Consider the following 20,989-nt stretch of genomic DNA (forward strand, 5'->3'; position numbering starts at 1 on the left):
GGACTCAGTGCAGCCAGCCTACAGCACATTCATTCAGGGATGCCAACAGCTGACAGCTGAGGAGAAGAGCAGCCACGCCATTTACCTCCCCATGTCGGCTGCTTTTCTGGCCTTCTGAGCCTGAGAAATAACTAGTAGGCTCGTAACTGCCTCTCAATTTCACCTGAGGAAGAGGCTCAAGAGTCAGGACATGTCCATGATTCCGTGCCCCCCCCCCACCCCAGAATAAGCATTCATAGTTTTTGCTCCTGAGAAGAAACTGAGTAGAATTCAGGAACTATACAGGATCCTCCTTTCATCAACAGGACCACTCCAACAGCCTCTTCTGCTGGAGCTGAAACCAGAAACATCACCTACAATTTTCCCCTCATGCCAGACTGCTCCCAGATCCCCCTCAGGGCAATGCCTAAAACTTGACAAGAGCAGGGAGATCCCTGATGTGAGGGGTGGCAAGGGAATGTTTTCCGGGGTGCCAGCTGCCTGATACCCTCTTTCCATAACTGACACTTGCTCTGAGCCCTGACTGTGCCCCAAGCTGTTGCACAGAGGTCATTCTATAGAGAGGTCACTGTATGAAAACAGCACACAAGAAGCATTATTGAGAGGCCAAATGGTAAACAGCTGATTGGGTTTGTGTTTGTTCTTAAGACTCATCATCTGGTTATCATTTTACCTGAACACATGGGCTTTGCATAATTATTTTTAAAGGAGTCCTGAAAATGCATTTGTCCAACAGTGCCTGATTTTGCAGACAAGGAAATACCTTTTGTATACAACTCAACAAACATGGAATACAAAAGCATCTATCACACGCATAGATATGTATTTTGTAGCTATGCTCATATATGACTAGTATATAAACCAAAACACCAACAGTGATTACTGCAACGTGGCATTATGAAGATTTAATTTTTAAAAATATTTTCCTATATTTTACGCTTTTTTTAAAGCTGTGATTATATACTTCACAGTTACCATCAGAGCCAGGCTTAGGGTAAAAGGGTTGCTCTGTAGAAGACAAATCTCATTCAGATTCCATTTGAGATGTGGAAGGGAACACAGCCTGGCTGGTGACAAAAGCTCTGTCAGCCAGGGCAGCACAGGCTGAAGTGAGAAAAGAAATGCAACTCTCAGGGCACCTAGGTGGCTCAGTTGGTTAAGCGTCTGACTCTTGATTTGGGCTCAGGTCATGGTACCAGGGTCATAGGATCAAGCTCTGCAGTGGCTCCACACTCAGCAGGGAATCTGCTTGAGGTTCTCTCAACCTCTGTACTCCCTCTCTGCCCCCGCCCCACCCCACTCACCTGTGCACTCATAGTCTCCCTCTTTCTCTCAATCCATCAGTCAAGGAGGAGAGGGGAAAAAAAAATGTAACTCTCAGAACTTCCAAATGCTTCATAAAATTCCTAAAGCTTACATTTAGAATGATGCCCAGTCTGCTAATGAACAAGTCAGGAAGTGTGTCAATAAATGCCAAAGAACGCAGGCTCCAGCTACACCTTTTCCCACCGTGGCACCAGAACCATGCCCAGTGGCAAGAACGGAGGCTTGAGAGGAAGGTGCCATCCATCATTCCATTCACAGAGGGCACTTCAGAAATAACTTAACTATTGTATTTAAATCACAATTAAAATTGTTGTTCCTTCACCACTCTTTAAAATACTCTTAAAAATAATATTTAATTGGAAAGCATCCAATTTCCCCAAGTTGTACACCAAGATAGGCTCACTATAAGGCGAAAGAAGAGTCCTTTACCACAGTAGATTACAAGAACCTTTAGGCCACTCAACAAAGCAATGGGTACCTTTTCATTATAAAGTCTCCAGTATTCTCTCTGGCAGAAAAAAAGAGAGCAGCCATCTCATAAAATGTCCCATCTTCAAATATTTGTAAAAAAGTTCTATAATTTGTCCCATAGTCCACAGGTAACGTTTTCTAATTCTTACTAACAAACATGCACACTGGAGATGAGCATGTTCTTAGAGACCAAGGAGAGAAAAGGACAGAGAAAGAAACCTCTCTAGAATGCTCAACTGCACACCTGATGGTTTAGCCATTATTTCCCTAGACCAACCCCAGATGTGGGGAGACTATGGCTTGATACAAAGATAACCCAAATCAGGGTGACCGGGTGGCTCAGGCAGCTAAGTGTCCAACTACTGATTTTGGCTTAGGTCATGATCTCAGGGTCATGAGATCAAGCCCCTACTTGAGATTCTCACCCTCTCCCTCTGCCCCCTTCCCTGGTCCCTGCACACGTGTCCTCGCATGCATGCTCTCTCTCTCAAAAAGAAGTAAAAATAAATTTTAAAAAAGATATCCTAGATCCCCATGGCTGCTACCTAACTCTGTCTAGAATCTGTGATATATCATGGTAAATCTTATTCATAATTAGGCAAGTTAGAAGAAACCAAGAGAATGAAAAGTAAGATTTCAGATAAAAATAATTTAAAGTAAGGGATTTGGTTCATTACAGTCCATGGTCCTCTTTAAAAAGTCTAAGTATGGACTTGAGCATGTATGTACACTCACAGGAACATATACACTTACTTTTGTGTAAATTAATCTCTCCTCTTTCCGATCTAAAGCTACAGAGTAAATCCTCATGTGACCATTTCAAGAACTATTTTTTGCTACTAAATTTTGCCAACAATCTGCTCAGCATTCTAACAGATGTTTCTGTTTTCAAACCTCTGGGAACTTGGCTGGGTCTGTTTTCTTTCCCCATGTTAAAAATAAAAGAAATGGCCCAAATGTGGCCTAATACCCTAGAGAAGCTTTTCCCCACCCCACAACCCTCTACCTCCCTATTCATGTGACCTCCACGATCCCTTCTCAAATCTTTTCTTTTCCATTAGAGAAGATGTTTCCAATTATGGCCCATTAAGCTGCCAAGGATGACATCACTCAGTTTTTTGTTTTTGTTTTTGTTTTTTTTGTTTTGTTTTGTTTTTCTTTAAAGAAAATGCTACTGATTCCTAGTTACTTGGGGACCATCTGCAACAATTTAAGCCAACTAGTCTGCTGGACCTTATGAACCCGCCATGTCACCGGGGGGCGAGGTGGGGGGGATTTGTTCAAGATCTATGCTACAAACAGAACAATACCATTACACTAGGGGTTAGAGGGACAAGAGGATCTTGCTTTTATAGAATGATTTCTTTAAAATTATTTGTGACCCAACCTTACCTCAGTGACATCCATAACTTTGATGGCCGCCAGCTGACCTGTTTTAACATGTCGACCCTGAAAAACAGAGAAAAGAAGAAAATTGGCACCATTGTTTTTCCGTGATCATTAGAAAAGAATGGCTGAAGTTTCAATAAATCATTACATGTATCATTTATTTTGTATTTTTTTCCCAAAGTAATGATGAAATAGTCCCATGACCTCCAGTAGAACAATATGGGTTGTAATGCCAATGAACTCCACTTAATAAACAAAAGAAGTGGTAGAGCCAATGAGTTTTGATAAAGTATCAATTCCTTTCTTTCTCAGGTTCAATTTACTTATTACCTCTCAACCTAAGCAACTTAAATAATATTTTCTTCTACACATCAACTTGATCACGTTTTCTTTCTTAACATTCTACATGAATGAAATGACCCAAAAAACCCTCTTGATCTTTATTTTCAGAATAGTAGCCATTTTTCCCTAGTGTACTCCCAAGACTCATTACTCGGTTTTACAAAAAAGTTACCTGAGAGTCTTCTTTGAAGCTTTCCTGCAGTCCCAAGATAGGGAAGTTGGGAGAATAATTACCCAGAATAAGGAAGTGTAAAAGAGATTGGGATAATGCAGTGATAGTCTAACTCCTGACCTAGGACCTAAAACTCATTATTTATACCCCTGGGCATTTCAAACCAATGTCAGGTCAATCTCACACCCAGATGAACAGGACTAGTTTTAATTCCTGTCAGCTCTGTGTCCCTCCATCCACTCTTCGCAGTGCTCTGCTGGCCATTTCTCAGGTGAGTAACACAGAGTTACCCAGATCTCCTGAGCTTGATGTACTTCAGGACTTTGTGGACAAGAGTCCTTTCTCAACAAATGTAAAACAGAAAGAACATCCCCATAGCTCCCAAGAGCCTGCCTCTCTTGTGGTCTCATGTTGAATAGTTATGAACTTTAGAACTTGAAACCTGAGGAAAGCTCTCCATTTAGTCTGGAAAGCTTACCCATGAACTCAAGTTACATCTAGGACAAAACAACTCCATGAAAATGACACTGTATTACAATTACATCTCAACTGTATGAGGTCACGGTGATGTGGAGTCCTGCAATGGCCCAGGAGTTCAGGAGCAGGAACTACACAACAATGTAACATACAGGTAACCAGGACAAATAAAATCCACAGGCCAGGAATCTCACTGTAACTCTTCCCAACCCACAGACACCACCACCCCCCTCCCAGTGAATTACCTTCCTGGTCTTCAAAAGTGCTTCCATGCAAGTACGGGCACCACCGCCCACAACACACACGCCTGCAGTTTAGACAGTCTCAAATTCTGCTTCTGAGGCGAGCAGGCTTGTCCCACATTGGTCCACGGCCCAAGGAACTGCCTCCCGCCCTGTCAGCTACTTCCCAGCTACCATTCCACACGCATGCTTTTCCATCAGTCAGTCTCCACAGATCTGAACTGTCCCCTCAACTGTGGCTTCAGAACTCCATCACCACACCTTCCCCAACATCGTCACACAGCCCGCTGAACGGTCTGGCACCCTTCCTATATTCACAGCTGAGTAATCCACAGTCCTGCAAGAAAATGCTGCCCTGTATCTATGTTCCCATACAGCGCACAAAATGATCTAAGAAGCCATTCGACCGCTACAGAAGCTCCACCCCAGAGATGCAGAGTAGAACACAACTGTGTGTCACAAAAGTGGTAATTTATGAACATTATATGGTCTCCCATATTTCTGATTCTACTGCCATTTTTTTTTTTTTACTACCTGTCCGTCCAAGACTTAGTATCTTTTGATAATATGCATTCCTGAATCACTTATTTAAAACTTTTGCCTATGTGCGTTTTGGATCTGTAACCTCAGCCTTTTTGGAAACTGAGCTATCCATGTCATGGGCACTGGCAGGATCCTAAAGCTAAAGGACAGTGACACAGAGCATGGACTCCAGCATCAACACTGTGTCCACACTTCATGTCCCCTTGTCTGTATAAGGTAACATAACAGTGCCTCAGCCTCCTAAGAGGGGAACGGTGGTGCCCACTTCAAATGTTTATCATGAAAAATAACAACGATGCAAAGAACAGTGTAATACACATGAGTGGTAAATAAAATAATAAATATGGTAATAAAATACAACTGGACTTTGTTTCCCTAAATTGAAGATAGAAAATTAATTTATTAGCATAGTATCAAAACAACTCCCATGACCGACTGGTTAACACAATCATGAAGCCAAATTATGATTTCCTTAAATCCAAGAACAAAGAGGAGAACTTAAGAGAACAAAAGTATTAAGTAACCTTCCAGTGCTTTCTATATAAGGGACACAAAGATCATCTATCTCCTTAGCACCCAGGAAGCCCTCGAAACTGGAAACACATACATGATTACTCTTCCTGCAGTGGGGTTATTTCCAAATTACTAAAGCAAATTTCTTGCTGACAGAATCAAAGGATGAGAGAAAATGTCACAAGAATTGCCCCCTAGCTTTTGTTCTTTAAAGAGGTAAACAGCACTGTGCTGGGAATGTGTTAAGTGAGGTGTGGGTGAGGGGAAGGTCTTCTGAGTAGCTGATAACTTAGGATCCTTACAGATGAAGAAAACCCATGGACCTATGGAAAAAAAAAAAAACACTCCAGATATTTATGTAATGTAGAAGTATTTCCCTCTGTGCCTGAACTCAAGACCACAGGAATATTCTCAGAACTTAGCAGTTTGACAGTGGCATAAAAGCTTAGAGTTGTGAATTCATTCAGTACTTGCTTTACACAGAACGTGAGTTTCCCTTACTAAGGGATTAGAGAATCAGGACCTAACAACTAATCAATTATTTTTGTGTCCAGAGGGTGGACCATGCAAAGGCACTAGCCTTCATTAACACATGCCAGATCTTCCAAAATTAGGTCCATTTTAAATTTAAATTTAAATTTAAATCAGGAAACAAAGAATTCTGTCTCCCTCCTTTATAAGAAATAAGACAACATACTGAAAGAAATGAATTTGGGATTCTGGCAGAGTTAGGCTTTCATTTCTCTGCTACCACTTCATTACTGTAAATTTCCTTGAGAAAGCTTCCTAGGATTATTGTAGGATTCCAATGTTCTTTTTAGAATAGGCAGGCTAGAAATAAAATGCATAAAGTACATTAAGCTCTGGCCATCATATCTGGCATATAAAGGGCTCTAAGATAAGAGATCCACTCCCACCAGAGGCCTATGCTAACCCTTTCTCTTTAATTCCCCTTGCAACTACCATAACCCCAGTCAATTTAAGCCCATTTCTCATTTTCAAAGGGCATGGCCAATAGGGGGAAAGGCAGTAGGATACTAAAGTAATGTACTTCCCTAATTATTTTTTTAAAAAGAAACAAAAAGAAAACCTCCAAATCTGAAACAGAAATAATAATCTACCTATTCAGATGCATCAACTTGGCAAAAAAGAACCAAAATGGCGAGCAAACAGACTGAGGAGAAAAACTACAGCTGGGACTGAAATGCACCAAACATCTATATGCGTGTAATTGTGCGCAAAGGAGGTCATATGAAGAGTGGTTGAGAGGATAAAAGTCTGTCTGTAATTTACTCAACACTACCCCAGAGAGTATATATTAAAAGTTCCTCTAGGGGTGGGGGTTATAAGCTTAAGTCTACAAAAGCCAGGTGTCCCCACCCATCAGGGAGGCCCTGCCCGCTCCCACGGCATCACTTTAGAGCTGTAATGAATGGCCCTCAGTAGCACATGAAGAGAAAATACACATAATCATAACTGCACTGTGCTAGGGACTCAAGGATATAAGCAAAGGCATTATTTCACTGAAGTCTGAGGCTACACATCTAGACTATATCATTCCACTCTGACCTCTACACCATCTCTTAAAGCCTGCTTCATGCAGTTTGCTCCCTACAGAGGACCAATATGACCACTTTCCTTCGCCTGAGTCTGGATCCAGCATGCTGTGTCACTGAAATGCCTACCCTGTGCATGGAGAGGTTTGCAAACTAATATTAATAGGACCTTTCTTTCTACCGTATCATCCACTTTCAGAACATGCCAGTATATGATTTGGTCAGCATTAAATATACATAGCTAACATCCATTTATGAACTTGATTCTCTTGGCCTACTGCCTCATTTCTTGGACACAGTGTCCCATCCAGTGTTATAAAATGCCAGAAGGGAGAGTCTAAAGGCCCCTGGCTTTTTATATGAGACACCACGTGAACATTAATGCATTTATGAGTCATCAAATGAGGAAAACCCCCAAATACCATTCATAACTATGACACCTAGAAATTTTTTTGAAGGCCAGCAAAACAGGTCATTATCCTATTCTACAGATGAAGAATGCTGAGGTGAATGTTATTAAGTTATCTGCCCATGTATAATGGCAGCAGGATTGTCTTTCCACAATGATTTATAAAATGCAAGGGACGGACTCCTACCATTTCTATCAACTTGTCAAATTCCTGCTTTGAGGTCCTTTGTTTTTAAAGAAATAGCTTAAATTATTTCCCCTCAATGCCCTTAAAGGGTTACCAAGATTTGGAATTAAAATCATTGCTGCAATAAATATTATTTGACACAAAGTCAGACTGGCCCACACTAACCAGAATCGTCCCCTTTAGTAAAAGAACCTTTGCAACATTTGATTTTTGGTTTTTAAATGGGGGAAATGAATGTTTCTTTTTTAAAAAAGAAAACTCAAACTATTCTTGGAAGATGTTCAAGCTAAGGAGAAGCCTAATTTCTAACTCTCCTTCGTGTTTCTAATAGAGTCAGAACTGACACTTTGCATCTCCAAATATGCATTACATTTATGTACATGTTATAAGAGAAAACACACACACACACACACACACACACACACACACACACACACACCATGGTTTTAAAATGCAGGGCACTGTGGCAGCCTGTCTGTCTGCCTTTAAGAGCCTGTTCATAATCCACAGAGGAGCCTAGTGGCAGAAGAAACAACATTCAAGGGAAGCTTTTAAATCCCAAGAGGAAAAAGACAGCAAATCACCAACTACCAGGTAACTAACTCATGTTACATAATCTTTTTTTTTTTTAAGATTTTATTTATTTATTTGACAGAGAGAGATCACAAGTAAGCAGAGAGGCAGGCAGAGAGAAGGGGGAAGCAGGCTCTCTGCTGAGCAGAGATCTGGATGTGGGGCTCGATCCCAGGACCCTGAGATCATGACCTGAGCCGAAGGCAGAGGCTTTAACCTACTGAGCCACCCAGGCGCCCCGACATGTTACATAATCTTTATTCTAGACCCCCAGGAAACGCCATTAAAATACATCTGACGAATACATATGCTTACTTGAAGGCAAAATCTGATGGTCTCACTCGTAAGAAGAAACTTAGAGGGGGTGCAAATGAATCAAAGAAATGAAAATCCAAGTCCTTAACTCAGGACTCGTCTCCTCGGGGATGGTCATGCTCCTGTGTGACAACAATCATTCCTTGTCATTGTATGGCATCAGCATCTCATACCTGAACAAGGACGTGTACTGTAACTTAGCAGCTCCTTTTCTGCACTCAGAGTTTCCTACTTAACTCTGACCTTTCTTCACAGAATCATAAAGCTTTTGTACTCATTCGGACTGAGAGAATAGACAGACTATTAGAGAAGAAAACTCTATTAAATTTATGACACTTTGCAAGGTAAGTAAACAATTCAGGAACAACAAATATCTTCTTCTCTCAACAACCCAGAAGGGTGCATGCTTACAGCCTGAACTCTAGCAAGCATGATCCTTGTGATACCCAGGAAGCATCTAGTACTAGAGATAGCACTATAAGAACAGGACACAAGGCCCCCGGAGGTCCCTACCTTTGGGGCATGTAGTGACCAAAGCACTTTCTGTGCACTTTCATTTACTCCTGAAATAACCCAATGTATGTACCAATGTCCCCATTTCATAGATAGAGAAACTGAAGCTTTGAGAGGATTATGCAGTTAAGTGCTATAAACTTTAAAACAGAAATGACCACAAACCTCCCATTAAACCAACTTATATAGGAGCTGCTGAGTATACTATTCTGTAACATAAATATTTTAAGTGGTTATAATCAAACATGGAAATGCAGTAACCAATAATAAAAACTTACTCTCTATCCCTGGATTTTCCTCTCCTATGATAAATCAGAAAAGTGAATGAAAGAATATCCTGAAGGAATTCTTTAGGAAATCTGAAGGCATTTGTGAACACAGTTAAGCCCCTCATTCCTGGCTTTCTGAAACTGGTAATGGGCTTGTCTGTTCCTTCATTATCTCACCATAAATTTTCTTTCAATAAATACTGGAGATCAGAGTGCTTCTCCTTTCTGCTGACTTTAACCTGAAACAATAACTCCAGAGATTAACTTCCTGATACTGGTTTTCTATTTGCTTAACAGAAAAACCCACCAACACCAAAATTCAGTAAACTGAAGAGTGACTATATTTAACCAATGCCCAGGACAACCCCTATGCTGCCAGGGGAGCTAAAACACCCCCAACAGCCCTCAGGAAGTTTATAATTTAGAGGGACATTAAAAAATCCACAAGTAGGGGCACTAACATGGTGACAGAGAAAAACTGTACTCTGGAGCAGAAACACTTAGGAAACAGGACAGTGTGAGAGCAATTGCTCTGCTCTAGCACAAGGTGCAAAAGGTGTTGTTAAAGAGACCATCACTGTGAGGCTAACAGTGTAGACCCACCATGGAGGCTACAGCAGGGCCTTTAAGGGTTGCCCTGACGCTCTCGAAGATCATCAAAGGATAAGACGTGGATCCCTTGAGGTCTAAACTGCAAATACTCCTTACCGAATCCCAGAAAGGAACAGTTTAGGCAGGTATCAACTGGTGGGGAGGAAGGGGGAGAACTCAGCAACTCACCCAGGACTAGAAGATCTGTCACAAAACTTCATCACTTCTCTCCAAACATGCAAGGACAAAAAGAGCTCTTTCTACTCTGCACCCAACCAAGAAGATGCCAGTCTCCCACTTAGTCAGAAGAGGGCATTCCATCATGGGGTGATGTGTGTGCCTGCCACAGAACGGGCAACAACCAGCTGCTCCTCATTCCCATCCAACTTGGGAGCTTTACTTGATCTTAATGATTTTTTAGTGGTGTTTTTTTTGGTTTGCAGATGTAATATTTTAGAAATAAGGGATTTACTATGGGAAGAGAGAGATGTTAAATATTTCTATTAAGTATATCAAATTCAATTACAAAAATCACTCACTTCCACCCATGATGTATAGATTTCCAGGCTCCATCCCAGACCCACACAAGAAAATTCCATTAAGTGGGGTATAGGATTCCAGGACTTTTTAAGCCAGTCTCTAGTGATTCTTCTGCATTCTGAAGTTTGGAAATCACTTTTCCAAGCTTGTATGAAAAAGCCCAAACTCAAGCTCTCATATCCTTTTTGGACTACACAGTATTTACTTACTGTAACATATACACTCATTGTCTTAGCTGGGGGTTTTGCTATTTGAAGGTTAGATTTATATAACACGTGAGTTCTAAGAAATGTCAAATATGTTTATAATAAAAACAATGAACTTATGTCCTGAAATGTTCAGGAGCTAAAAGGATAGGCAAGCCTAGTTAACAAAACAGCTGATTTTATAGCCAAGAAAGTATACCCAGAGAGCAGGAAGGACACACACCAGGGGGACTATGCCCCTGGTGTGCCAAGTTTCTCCCAAGGATGTCTTATCACATCACACATAGTTCAACTTAAAAATTCCAACAGGGGAAGGGAGGGTGAACAAGCACAGCACAGGGGATTTTTAGGGAAGTTAACCTACTCTATACTCTACCATATTGATGGATACAGGTCATTATACATCTGTCCAAATCCACAGAATGTACAACACCAAGAGCAACCCTAATGTAAACTACGGACTCTAACTGATTACAACATGTCAATGTAGATTCATCAATGGTACAAAATGTGCCACTCTGGTGGGGGATGTCATAATGGGGAAGGTTATGCACATGTGGAAACAAGGGGTATTTAGAAATCTCGGTTATCTTTCTCTCAATTTTGCTATGAACCTGAAACTGCCCTAATAAAGATGAAACTTTTTTTTTATTCCAATCTGCTCCCTCTTATATTTCCTTATTTTAAAGGGCAAATATGAACCTACATGACCGTGTGGTGAATGGCATGAGCTCAGCACTGGGTAACCTACTGACCACTCTAAGATCCCACATCCATCCACCCCAAAGGCAAAGATCAGCTTCACACGTTCTGCACTGTAAACCCAAAACCACCGTCCCCCAACTCCTGAGTGCCTCTTTTCTAGGAAGTGTATGTGAAAATTCCAAAACTCAACCAAAGAGAAGAGGCGTATTACCCAGACAGCACTCCATAAGCCATTTAAGATAAGGAACTACATAATTAACTTAAGAGAGAGAGCTCAGAGCACTTCAGGAAATAGCTCAGTCTTCTGAACACCTCCTTAGAACAGAGCAGGAACAATGGCAACATGACCCTACTGACACCTATCACACTCCCACAGCCCAAACAAGTATGAAGTAAGCAGGTTCATATTTTTGCACATTTCATCCTTGTAACTAATATTTCTCATTACAGTCAACAACTGCTTATCTGCCTTTTCCTCCCTTCCATGATCAGGGCTGTGGATGAGCAGGAGGACAGAGAGAGCAGAGGAATATATGAGTGTTAGATCAGTCCAGACTTGCAATTTAATAAAAAGAGAGTGCTTCTATTCCCTCAAGAGTTTAAAATTAAAGACCTCAATACAGAATTATGCCTTTCTTAGGTTGGAGCTATCTTACCTGGAACAACACTCCCTTTAAGGACAAGTATGCCTCAGTAGCAGAGAATGTACAGATTTAACTTCTACTAAGAATTACAATCAAAATAAACAGCATGAAAAACTGTTATCTAGTGCCACTCCCCAATAAATGAGTCGTTTTGATGCATACATCTTTTTTCTTTAAGAGCCCAGTATGGATGGAAATCTTTCCAAATCCTGAAATCTTGAGTACATTGAAGTTACTTTTCTTAACGGCTCAGGGAAATCATGATGAACATCAATTACTAACCTGTCCTTGCAATTACACGACAGCCTCAGGGAACATTACATAAGGTGGTAATATTCTGACTCCTACAAAGAAAGGGCCCAGTCACATGGGTTTTGCATGCTTGTTCTGTCATTTTCAGCTGTGTTCTAGAACAGATTTGGCAGGAGTTGGGGGTGGGGGAGCTTGCTGGCCAGAAAGCAAGCAAGTTCCCGTTAGGTGAGCCAGCATTGTAGCAAAAAGCACCTTCATGCGGAGACCATTTGGACGGACACATACATGAAAGGGGCAAGAAAAGAAATACTGCCATGACAGTTTATGTGTAATTCCTTCAAAGACAGGGAGGGATTTGACTGGGCAGTGGGTCAGGAAGGGAAGAAAGGGCAGCTGCTTTTTAAAGACACCTAGCAAGGCTGCTTTAAAAAGGACAGTGCCCCTTTCCAAGGAGGCAATAGCCCCGTAGTATGGTACACATGTGAGCCAGCGGCTAGATTACAGTATCAAGCGTGAGGAATCATTATTTAAAGAGGGAAACTAGAAAATTTAAAAAGCACCAATAGTAAGCATTCAGAAAATACAAAGGACAAAAAAAATCAGCATACCAATTTCACATTAATTGTAAAAGAAAATGCACTGGAAACTCTTCAAATCCAAGCATCTAAAACAAGAGATTTGGGATTCTATAAACAAGCTATCACCAACATTTAATACACATATGCAACTGCCTTGCCCCCTAATTATCTGAAAAACTCAACTGACTTCAGATTCAGCAATTTGTTTAAAATAACAAAAGAATGTCTAATAGCATAACAAACACCAATCCTTTACTGTAGGCAAATATATGTATAAAGTTATTAGCCACTATGAGATATGGTATACTACATTCAACAGCTAAGTAGTAAACGTGGTAATGCTAGAACTGAAATTTGATTGCATGACTCTGTCAAGATACATTAAAATACTGTACTCCTGACGGTAATTTAACTAAGCACTGGATAAAAGAAAATGACCAACGGAGATACAATACATATCTCCTAGAACACATATTCCCTACTAAAGTGCTCTCACAGTAAGAACTGCACATAATAAACATTATTTTCATATTTGTTGATTCTTCAAGCTACAAAAAATGGAGAGTTCATCTTTCTCTACTTTTCTATATGACTGATATTATCATGATAAAATTTTCTATTCATATTTTTAAGGGAAAACATAAGAAAATTTAAAAATCAGTTCCTTTTCTTTCACATAGTAAGATATTTAAATACTGCAGAAGAATGGCACCCAAAGCACACACCGAAGCCAGGAGCTCTAGATTGGAAGCCTGACTTCACCACACACTAGGAGGGTGACCTGAGGCCAGTTACTTCACCTCTTCTGGACTTCATTTGCTTCCTCTGTAAAATGGTGATAAACACAACCCTCTGCAATAGGTCCTGGTCCCTCCCAGGGGGCAATATCATGACTGGGAGCGCTGGCAGTACACCAGTGCCATAGGCAGAGAGATCAACACGCTTGAGCATGGTATCTCTGAGATGAGCTTACAAAGCAGGGGGCCAGTCCTTAAAGGTCAAACCTTCCAAATTTCAAAACTACCACGGTCCGGATAGATGTTTCCATCCAATGTGGTACATCTTTGGGCAAAGGGAGACATAAACCTGCTTATACAGATCTATCACAACATAATTAATGTCTATTAATTCCGATTTCAAAGAAAATATACAACCAGAATTTTTCTCTTGAGAACCCATACAAATTAACAGTACCTATAACTACTTACTATTAGACACTGAAATATCTTCTTACTTAAAACCACATCATATACCACACTTCCTTTTTAAATTATCACAATACTAATGATCCACATTTATCTTTAACATAATCCTCAATCCGAACTCCTCTTTCTTTGGCCTTCCCTTGGCATTATGTAAGGTGACTACCAGTTCCTAACTCCAAAGCAGGGAATCCTGTCTTTATTTTTTTTGATATATAGTTTTAACTTCTTAGTTTCTCAAATGAGGAGATATGAAAGAGCCAAGAGTAGGGAGCTGCAGCCTTGTGACTGAACAGTTGGGGAGCCCAGTGTTACACCACAGCACAACAATCAAAAGGGCTAAACCACACCAAAGACTTTGAAGCCAGAGCAGACACAGTGCCAAAGCCCAAAGAGTTCCAGGATTCCCACGATTCCTGTAGGACTCCAGGAGCATCATACACAGAACAGTGAATTTGAGTAAAAAGTTTGCTTATTACAATGTTTAATCATTTACCCACAATAAAAGATGAAAACAGAATTTTGTGGGTTCCCTTCCTTCTCCTCCGATCACTAACCCCCTACCCCAGCAAGAAGCTCTCCTTTGTTTCTCCCCAAAACCCACAGGACACTAGATTTTCAGTATTTACCCATGGCACAATTTCAATATTGAAGTTTATCATTTCACATATCACTAAAGCACTCAAACCAAACTCTTCTCATTGGCCTAGACAGTTAAAAAACTTAAAAGTTTCAGACACAAATCAAAAGACAAGAGACTGGGGCGCCTGGCTGGTTCAGTTGGTAAAGGATGCAACTCTTGGTCTTGGGGTCGTGAGTTCGAGTCCCAAAGATTACAAAGATTGCAAAGATTACTTGAAAAGGGAAAATGGAAGGGAAAGGAGAAAGAAAACGAAAGGAAAGGAAGAGGAAAGAAAAAGACAAGAGATTAAACAATGCAGGGCATTCAGATTCCATTCTGGGCTCTTGATCCATCCATGGTCCCTTCCTACTTATCACCAACCCAACTTTCAATGAAGGTTTTCAAATTGCTCCTTACCTTTACTCAGCACTTCAAGAAGCTGACACTAACACCGCCCCTGAACCTAGATATATTTATGATACACGTCATCCTATAAGTAGCTTTGTGTCACCCTGAACAATTTTTAAATACAAATATAACCTAGTTTCTGAACCTCAGCTACTTCTGCTGCTGTGTCCTCAGCACTGACACAGTGTAGAGGGCATAAATCTTCCCTCGTGTGTTCTCTGACATACTTGTTCTCCTGGTTTTCAAAGTCTGTATCCAACTCTTAACATGCTTGAGCTGCATATCCATAAGCATATTCATGAATTTCATTCATTCTTCATAATTCCCCTATTCTTCCTTAAAAAAAAAAAAAAGAGGTTTGAGAGAAAACCCACCATTAGAATTTCCCTTTGAGATCCATATGATAGCATCTCTTACCAGAAATGATGCTTACCATAAATGATCCCTCAAGTTTTCAAAGTCAAATTATGCTCAGGCAAACTCATACCATGTCCATCTAAAGCTTAACTTGGTCAAAATGAATAAAGATAACTGATAGCTTATAAGATATTTCCATAGAAAATAGGAAGAACTATTGCCTTGGCATTTGAAAAAGAAAATTCCCTGCCCAAAGCATCTTTTGTTAAAAAATCATGATCTATTACAAAGAACCATATTATAAAAACAGATGAGTTTTCCTCAGTTATATAACTGCTTTTTGAGTTGTGCACACCCATTACAGCTTTCTCAGAATAAGAATCACAATGAAAGGGACGCCTGGGTGGCTCAGTTGGTTGGGCGGCTGCCTTCGGCTCAGGTCGTGATCCCAGCGTCCTGGGATCGAGTCCCGCGTCGGGCTCCTTGCTCAGCAGGGAGCCTGCTTCTCCCTCTGCCTCTGCCTGCCTCTCTGTCTGCCTGCGTTCACTCTCTCTGACAAATAAATAAATAAAATCTTTTAAAAAAATAAATAAATAAATAAAAAATTAAAAAAAAAAAAAGAATCACAATGAAAGACTTTGTGAGTAAGTAAATAAAATAAAAGAACAGTTTTGGAACTTTACTAGGGCTTACATAAACTCACTAGGGCTGATAAAGGCAGTATTCTGACCACCTTCCCTGACTGCTCTGTAAGACAAGGCCACACAATGATCACCTTACATCACTCGATGAAAAGGCAAAGTGAAATTGTGATGAAATTTATGCTTCCCTCTATTTTTCTGTCTCCTCCTTTCTTCCTTTTTGCTAAAAACAAATAAACCTCCTCTCCCACCCCACAAAGGAAAGGATGGTAAAGAAACACACGCTGTATTCATTCTTTCCACAAGTGTTTTCGATATTATGTATTTTTTGCATGTGGCACACTAAAAAATATACAAGTACTTTAATACAAAATCCAAGAAGTCCTTGCAACAATCGTACAAAGAAGAAAACCATTGCTATTTTACAGAAGGAAAGGAAGTGGGGTTCCAGGAGATTGGAAAACTAGCCAAAGGTCATTCAGTTAGAAAGAGGACAAAATGGCTTCAAAGCTCTAGGTACCTGAATCAGTGATTTGGATCGGCACATTTCCTCATAGGCCACAGCAATTTAAAGCTAAAGGTCTGCATTCCAGAACCTGCTCCCATCTCAGTAACTGACAGACAACTGGCAGCAGAAGTCGCCATGTGAAAGTGGTGAGTGAGAAGCACCTGCATTCAGTCAGAGGCTGCTTGTATGTGCCTCCATACGAGTTTTTTCACTTCCCTGCCTGCACCCTCAGGCAGAGGGAAACTTCCAGTGGGCTGTTTTATGAAAGCCCTCTCCTCTCAACTCTTCTTAATCCTTTTCGATCAACCCCTTACTCATTCCAAGGCCTCAGGTGTCAAGTCCAAGGCACCTTGAGAAACCTGATGGTAGCTAAGGAGCCACCCCAAAGTTCTACTACCTGCACAAGACATCTCCTACCCAGTGCCTGCCTTGCAGGATTCTAATATTACTAGGGTCTACAAAAAGCCTGTGACTATCAGTATAAATGGGCAGGACTCAGAAAAATGATGCAAAGTAGAAAAAGCTAACTTTGAAACCAAACCGTCTAAGTGATCAGAAGCCATGGCCTCACATAGTGTGCTGGCCAAGCAAATCCAGGATAAGTGAACGTGAGCACTCACAAATCTATGTAATTGCTTAATTAACTCTGTCCTTCGACACGCCTAACTTGAGATGGCGGGACAAATGCTCAGCGCCACTCTCTCCTCCCTGTGGTTCAGTCCCTCCCTTTGAACAACCCCCTAATGACACAAAGTCTCATCGACTCTAGACAGCAATGGATGTGCTGCTCCAGGGAAGTCATTCTCTTCAACCTACAGACACAGGCATCCAAAATTACTCTACAGAACTGTAGTTAGAAAGAGAACACTGAATTGAAACTCTTCAAGCCACAGGTACACCAAAATTTGCTTTCCCAAGATTAACCCAAGATACTGGAAGTAAACAAAAATTCTGATCATCTGAGTCAACTGCTCATTCTGCCACTAGACAGATTTATGACCTTGAATGAGCCACTTAACTTCTCAGAAGTGTGGTCATCTCACTATGAAATTTTCATGGCTCTGATGTCCACACTCCAGGGATACAAAAGTGAACAAAGTAGATAAAGTCTGTGTTCTTTATTCTAAGAGGGGACACAAGCAATAAACAAGTGAATACTTTTGCCGCTGCTATGAATATGTACTGATGCACCAAAACAAACAAACCAACCAACCTACCGGGAAAATCTAGCAGAGTAAGAGGAGAGGGAGTGCCAGGATGGGGACAGTTGCTATTTTATTATGGTGGTCAGGGAGGCAGGCCTCTCTGATACCCTGTCATTTGGGCAGAGAGCCGAAGAAGGTGATGAATGACTTACCCTGCAGGACCTTCTAAGCCAGAATTCATTTACACAGAAAAACTCACAGGCGCCATAGGGTACGCCACACTAGCCTACTACCTTAGCCAGGGCAGCATTCTCTGTGGCTTGTAGGCAACATGGTGGTTCTAGTCAAGTTCCAATAACAGCAACATGTTCCACTCCTTCCTGTCAACAGCAGACACAGTGCCCCAAGAATATCTCTGTGCAAACAGGCACCACCCAGCATACATCTACATCTAGAGCAGAACATTTCCTCTGGGCAAGAAAAACCATTCTCAACATGGCCTACTTCCCCCTCCTGCAAAGCTCAGGCTTGGGTTAGAGAGAGAGGGCTGTGAGAGGCAAAACCAGAGGCTCTGGACCAAAAAGAGCTGCAAGATTTCTCCATTTTCCACCTGACTGCACAGCTTGTTTTCAGCAAAACCCATCCTCAAGGTTGAGGTGTTAAGGCCTCTGTTGGCAGAACCTGATTATGAGTTTCTAACCGGGCACTGAAAGCAAAGTCTCCCTTCTTACTGTAAGGGCAACATTCAGAGGATGCGGAGGGGTGGGGGTGGGGGTGCAGATAACAGATTTTTAATTGAAAAATAAATCCCTAAGTTTATGGTGCATCCTTCACTGCATACTAACATTTGCAGGAGACTACTCAGGCTGTGAGGTCACAAGTCAATTGCTGAATAATAACAAAAGTCTATTACCAGAGCCATATTCAGAGATTCAGAGTGTTGTCTGTTGTGGTTGTGCTTCTGCAATTTCAGATTATCCTGGCATCTTATAAAGGCAATTCTTCTGAGTTCTAAGACCTGAAGCCAGCCACTTTCTAGATGCTAATATAGCAAGGTTCTTCTCCCTGGTAATTCACTGGCTAATCTGGACATCACATTTCCTATAGTGGGCAGAGGGTGCTTTTTGTCCATTTTTTCAAAATTGAAATTTCCAAAAATGAAGAGGCTGCACATTTCTAAAACCCAGATTTTTAAGTTTTACATTTCTCTTAAAAAATAGATTTGTTAAAACTGGGTCCCTTAGACTCATGGAAACAAGGTATAGAGCTGAACTGAGAGGCTACCCAGGGGGCCAGCAGGAAATCTCCAACAATCCCCATTGCCCTCATTCCCCAGAATACTCACATATGTATGTACCAGCATGGGCCAACTGTCCTCAATCAGAGACCAGAGCAGTGGTTCTTCAACCCTAGATGATGATCAGTCGCCATTTTTGTTGTTGTTTTTGGGTGTTTTTGTTTTGTAATATACATCTTGGGACTCACCCAGGCCAAAATCCCAGGACTGGGGTCTGAGCATCCATATCTTATAATCTCCTCTACAGAATTCAGAATAACTGCAATGATGGCCCCATGAAGAATAATGTCAGAAAGACTCTGGTATGTACCAACAAAACCCACATTCTCAATAAAAAATAAAAAGCCCCCAGAACACCATCACCCTGGATCCCCTGTTACAGTAAGTTAAGTACCATGCTATAGCTAACAAATGCACGGTTGTTATCTCTTGGGCATGTAAAACAAACAGGTGTGGCCCTGACAGTGTGGGAGAAGCCCAAACAACAGATGGACTCCACCAAAAACACCCACTAGCCGCTGAGCAAACAATCCCCCTTCACCGAGGTGACCATATTAATTTATCATCCAAACACGACACTTGATAATGAATGAGGCACTAGTCGTAAGTATGCTAGGACAACAGGTGTAAACCAGAACTGCCTTGGACAAACAGAAGGTATGGCCACCCCCGACCTTCAGGGCACCACGCTTCAAGAATTTTTATTTTAAAGGAAAAAAACACCCCCCCCCCAAAAAAAAAGCCCACTACCAACAAAACAACACCCAGGTGGAATATCTCTAATTATTAGATTCTAAGTTAGAGGCAGGAAAAGTAACATCCCTAACATAGCACCTGCACGTGTTAGGGCCGCAATAAATGGTTTTTCAATGAATACTCAGGAGGTCAATGAAGACCAAGTCATGAGTGGTAGATGGCATGATGAATCTACTCTGTGATTTGTAAACACAATCTCAAAAAAGAGATACAACCTTCAGATCTCTCAGGGGATTTCTCCCCAGAGGCTTCCTGGCCAAGTCTACCACAGCAGTCCCTACTTCAACTGACCATACAGGAATAAACTCAGTCAGATACAAATTCTTCAAAGGAAATACAATCAAATGGAGGAGGCCAAATAAGACCCAAGAGCCAACTTCCTTCTGAGGTGCAGACTCTCCCCTACCTGCCTCTGGGGTAGAGCAGGTTCTCCCTTTTCCAGGGCTAGGTACCCCATGCTGTTCCTTATGGATGTGTGCCAGTGCCCTAAGGAACTTACCACCACCCCACCCCCCACCCCCCAAATAGCCCTGGAAAGCCACTCAACAATAGGCAGGAAGTCTGAATGGTTAAGACAGATGGGGGAAGTCCTGAAATACAACTATAAAGCCCATAAATACCATCATCATCCACTTTTTTTTTTTTTAAAAGGAAAAGGAAACTCCAGTTCATTAGAAAGATAAGCAACACTGAAGTGTGATAAAATGAGCAATGAGACCTAGAATGGAGGCACACCATCACAGATCCTAGGGAGAGGCCTCCAGCCCACCTGAGTACACTCCAGGCCTCTTGGGAAGAACCGGGGCTGCCCATATTCTGCCATACCCATGCCCGTCCACAGCCCCTTTCTGGATCCTACCAAAGAGCCCCACCTAGGAAGAATGCCAGTCCCCACAGCACCAAGGCATTCCTTCAAAACTTGAACTGAAAGGAACAGCACAAGGGGGCTTTTGGGAGATATGGAACTCTTATGTATTCTGACTGTGGTTAAATCTGCACATGTGTTAAAATTCAAAGACTTGTACACCGAAAGAAAACAAAAGTCAATTTTATTTTATGACAATTTTTAAAATAAAATTTAAATACTAAGGGAAGCAGGACTGATCAAAACCCAGGACTCCTGGGACCTTCAGCCTCTTTTCCTGTTTGTTCAGTGAGGGGCCCCTCAGACAGACATATCCGCTTAGGGATTTTGCTTTGTTGGCACTATCTTTCCTTCCTCCCCCTCCTGGTGTTTACT

General features: G+C 41.4%; 1 protein-coding gene across 32 annotated transcripts in view; it reads right to left on the bottom strand.

Annotated features, from left to right (window-relative positions):
- The window catches only part of MAP4K4 (mitogen-activated protein kinase kinase kinase kinase 4), a 192,504-nt gene that overhangs the window by 105,958 nt on the left and 65,557 nt on the right, over nt 1-20,989 (bottom strand). For all 32 annotated transcript variants that reach the window (XM_080814799.1, XM_080814791.1, XM_080814790.1 and 29 more), the window contains exon 3: nt 3,190-3,246. In XM_080814799.1, coding sequence (XP_080670925.1) covers nt 3,190-3,246 — 57 coding nt within the window. The remainder of the gene's footprint in view (nt 1-3,189; nt 3,247-20,989) is intronic.

This window comes from Martes martes, assembly GCF_963455335.1.
Source record: "Martes martes genome assembly, chromosome: 9".
NCBI classification, from domain to species: domain Eukaryota; kingdom Metazoa; phylum Chordata; class Mammalia; order Carnivora; family Mustelidae; genus Martes; species Martes martes.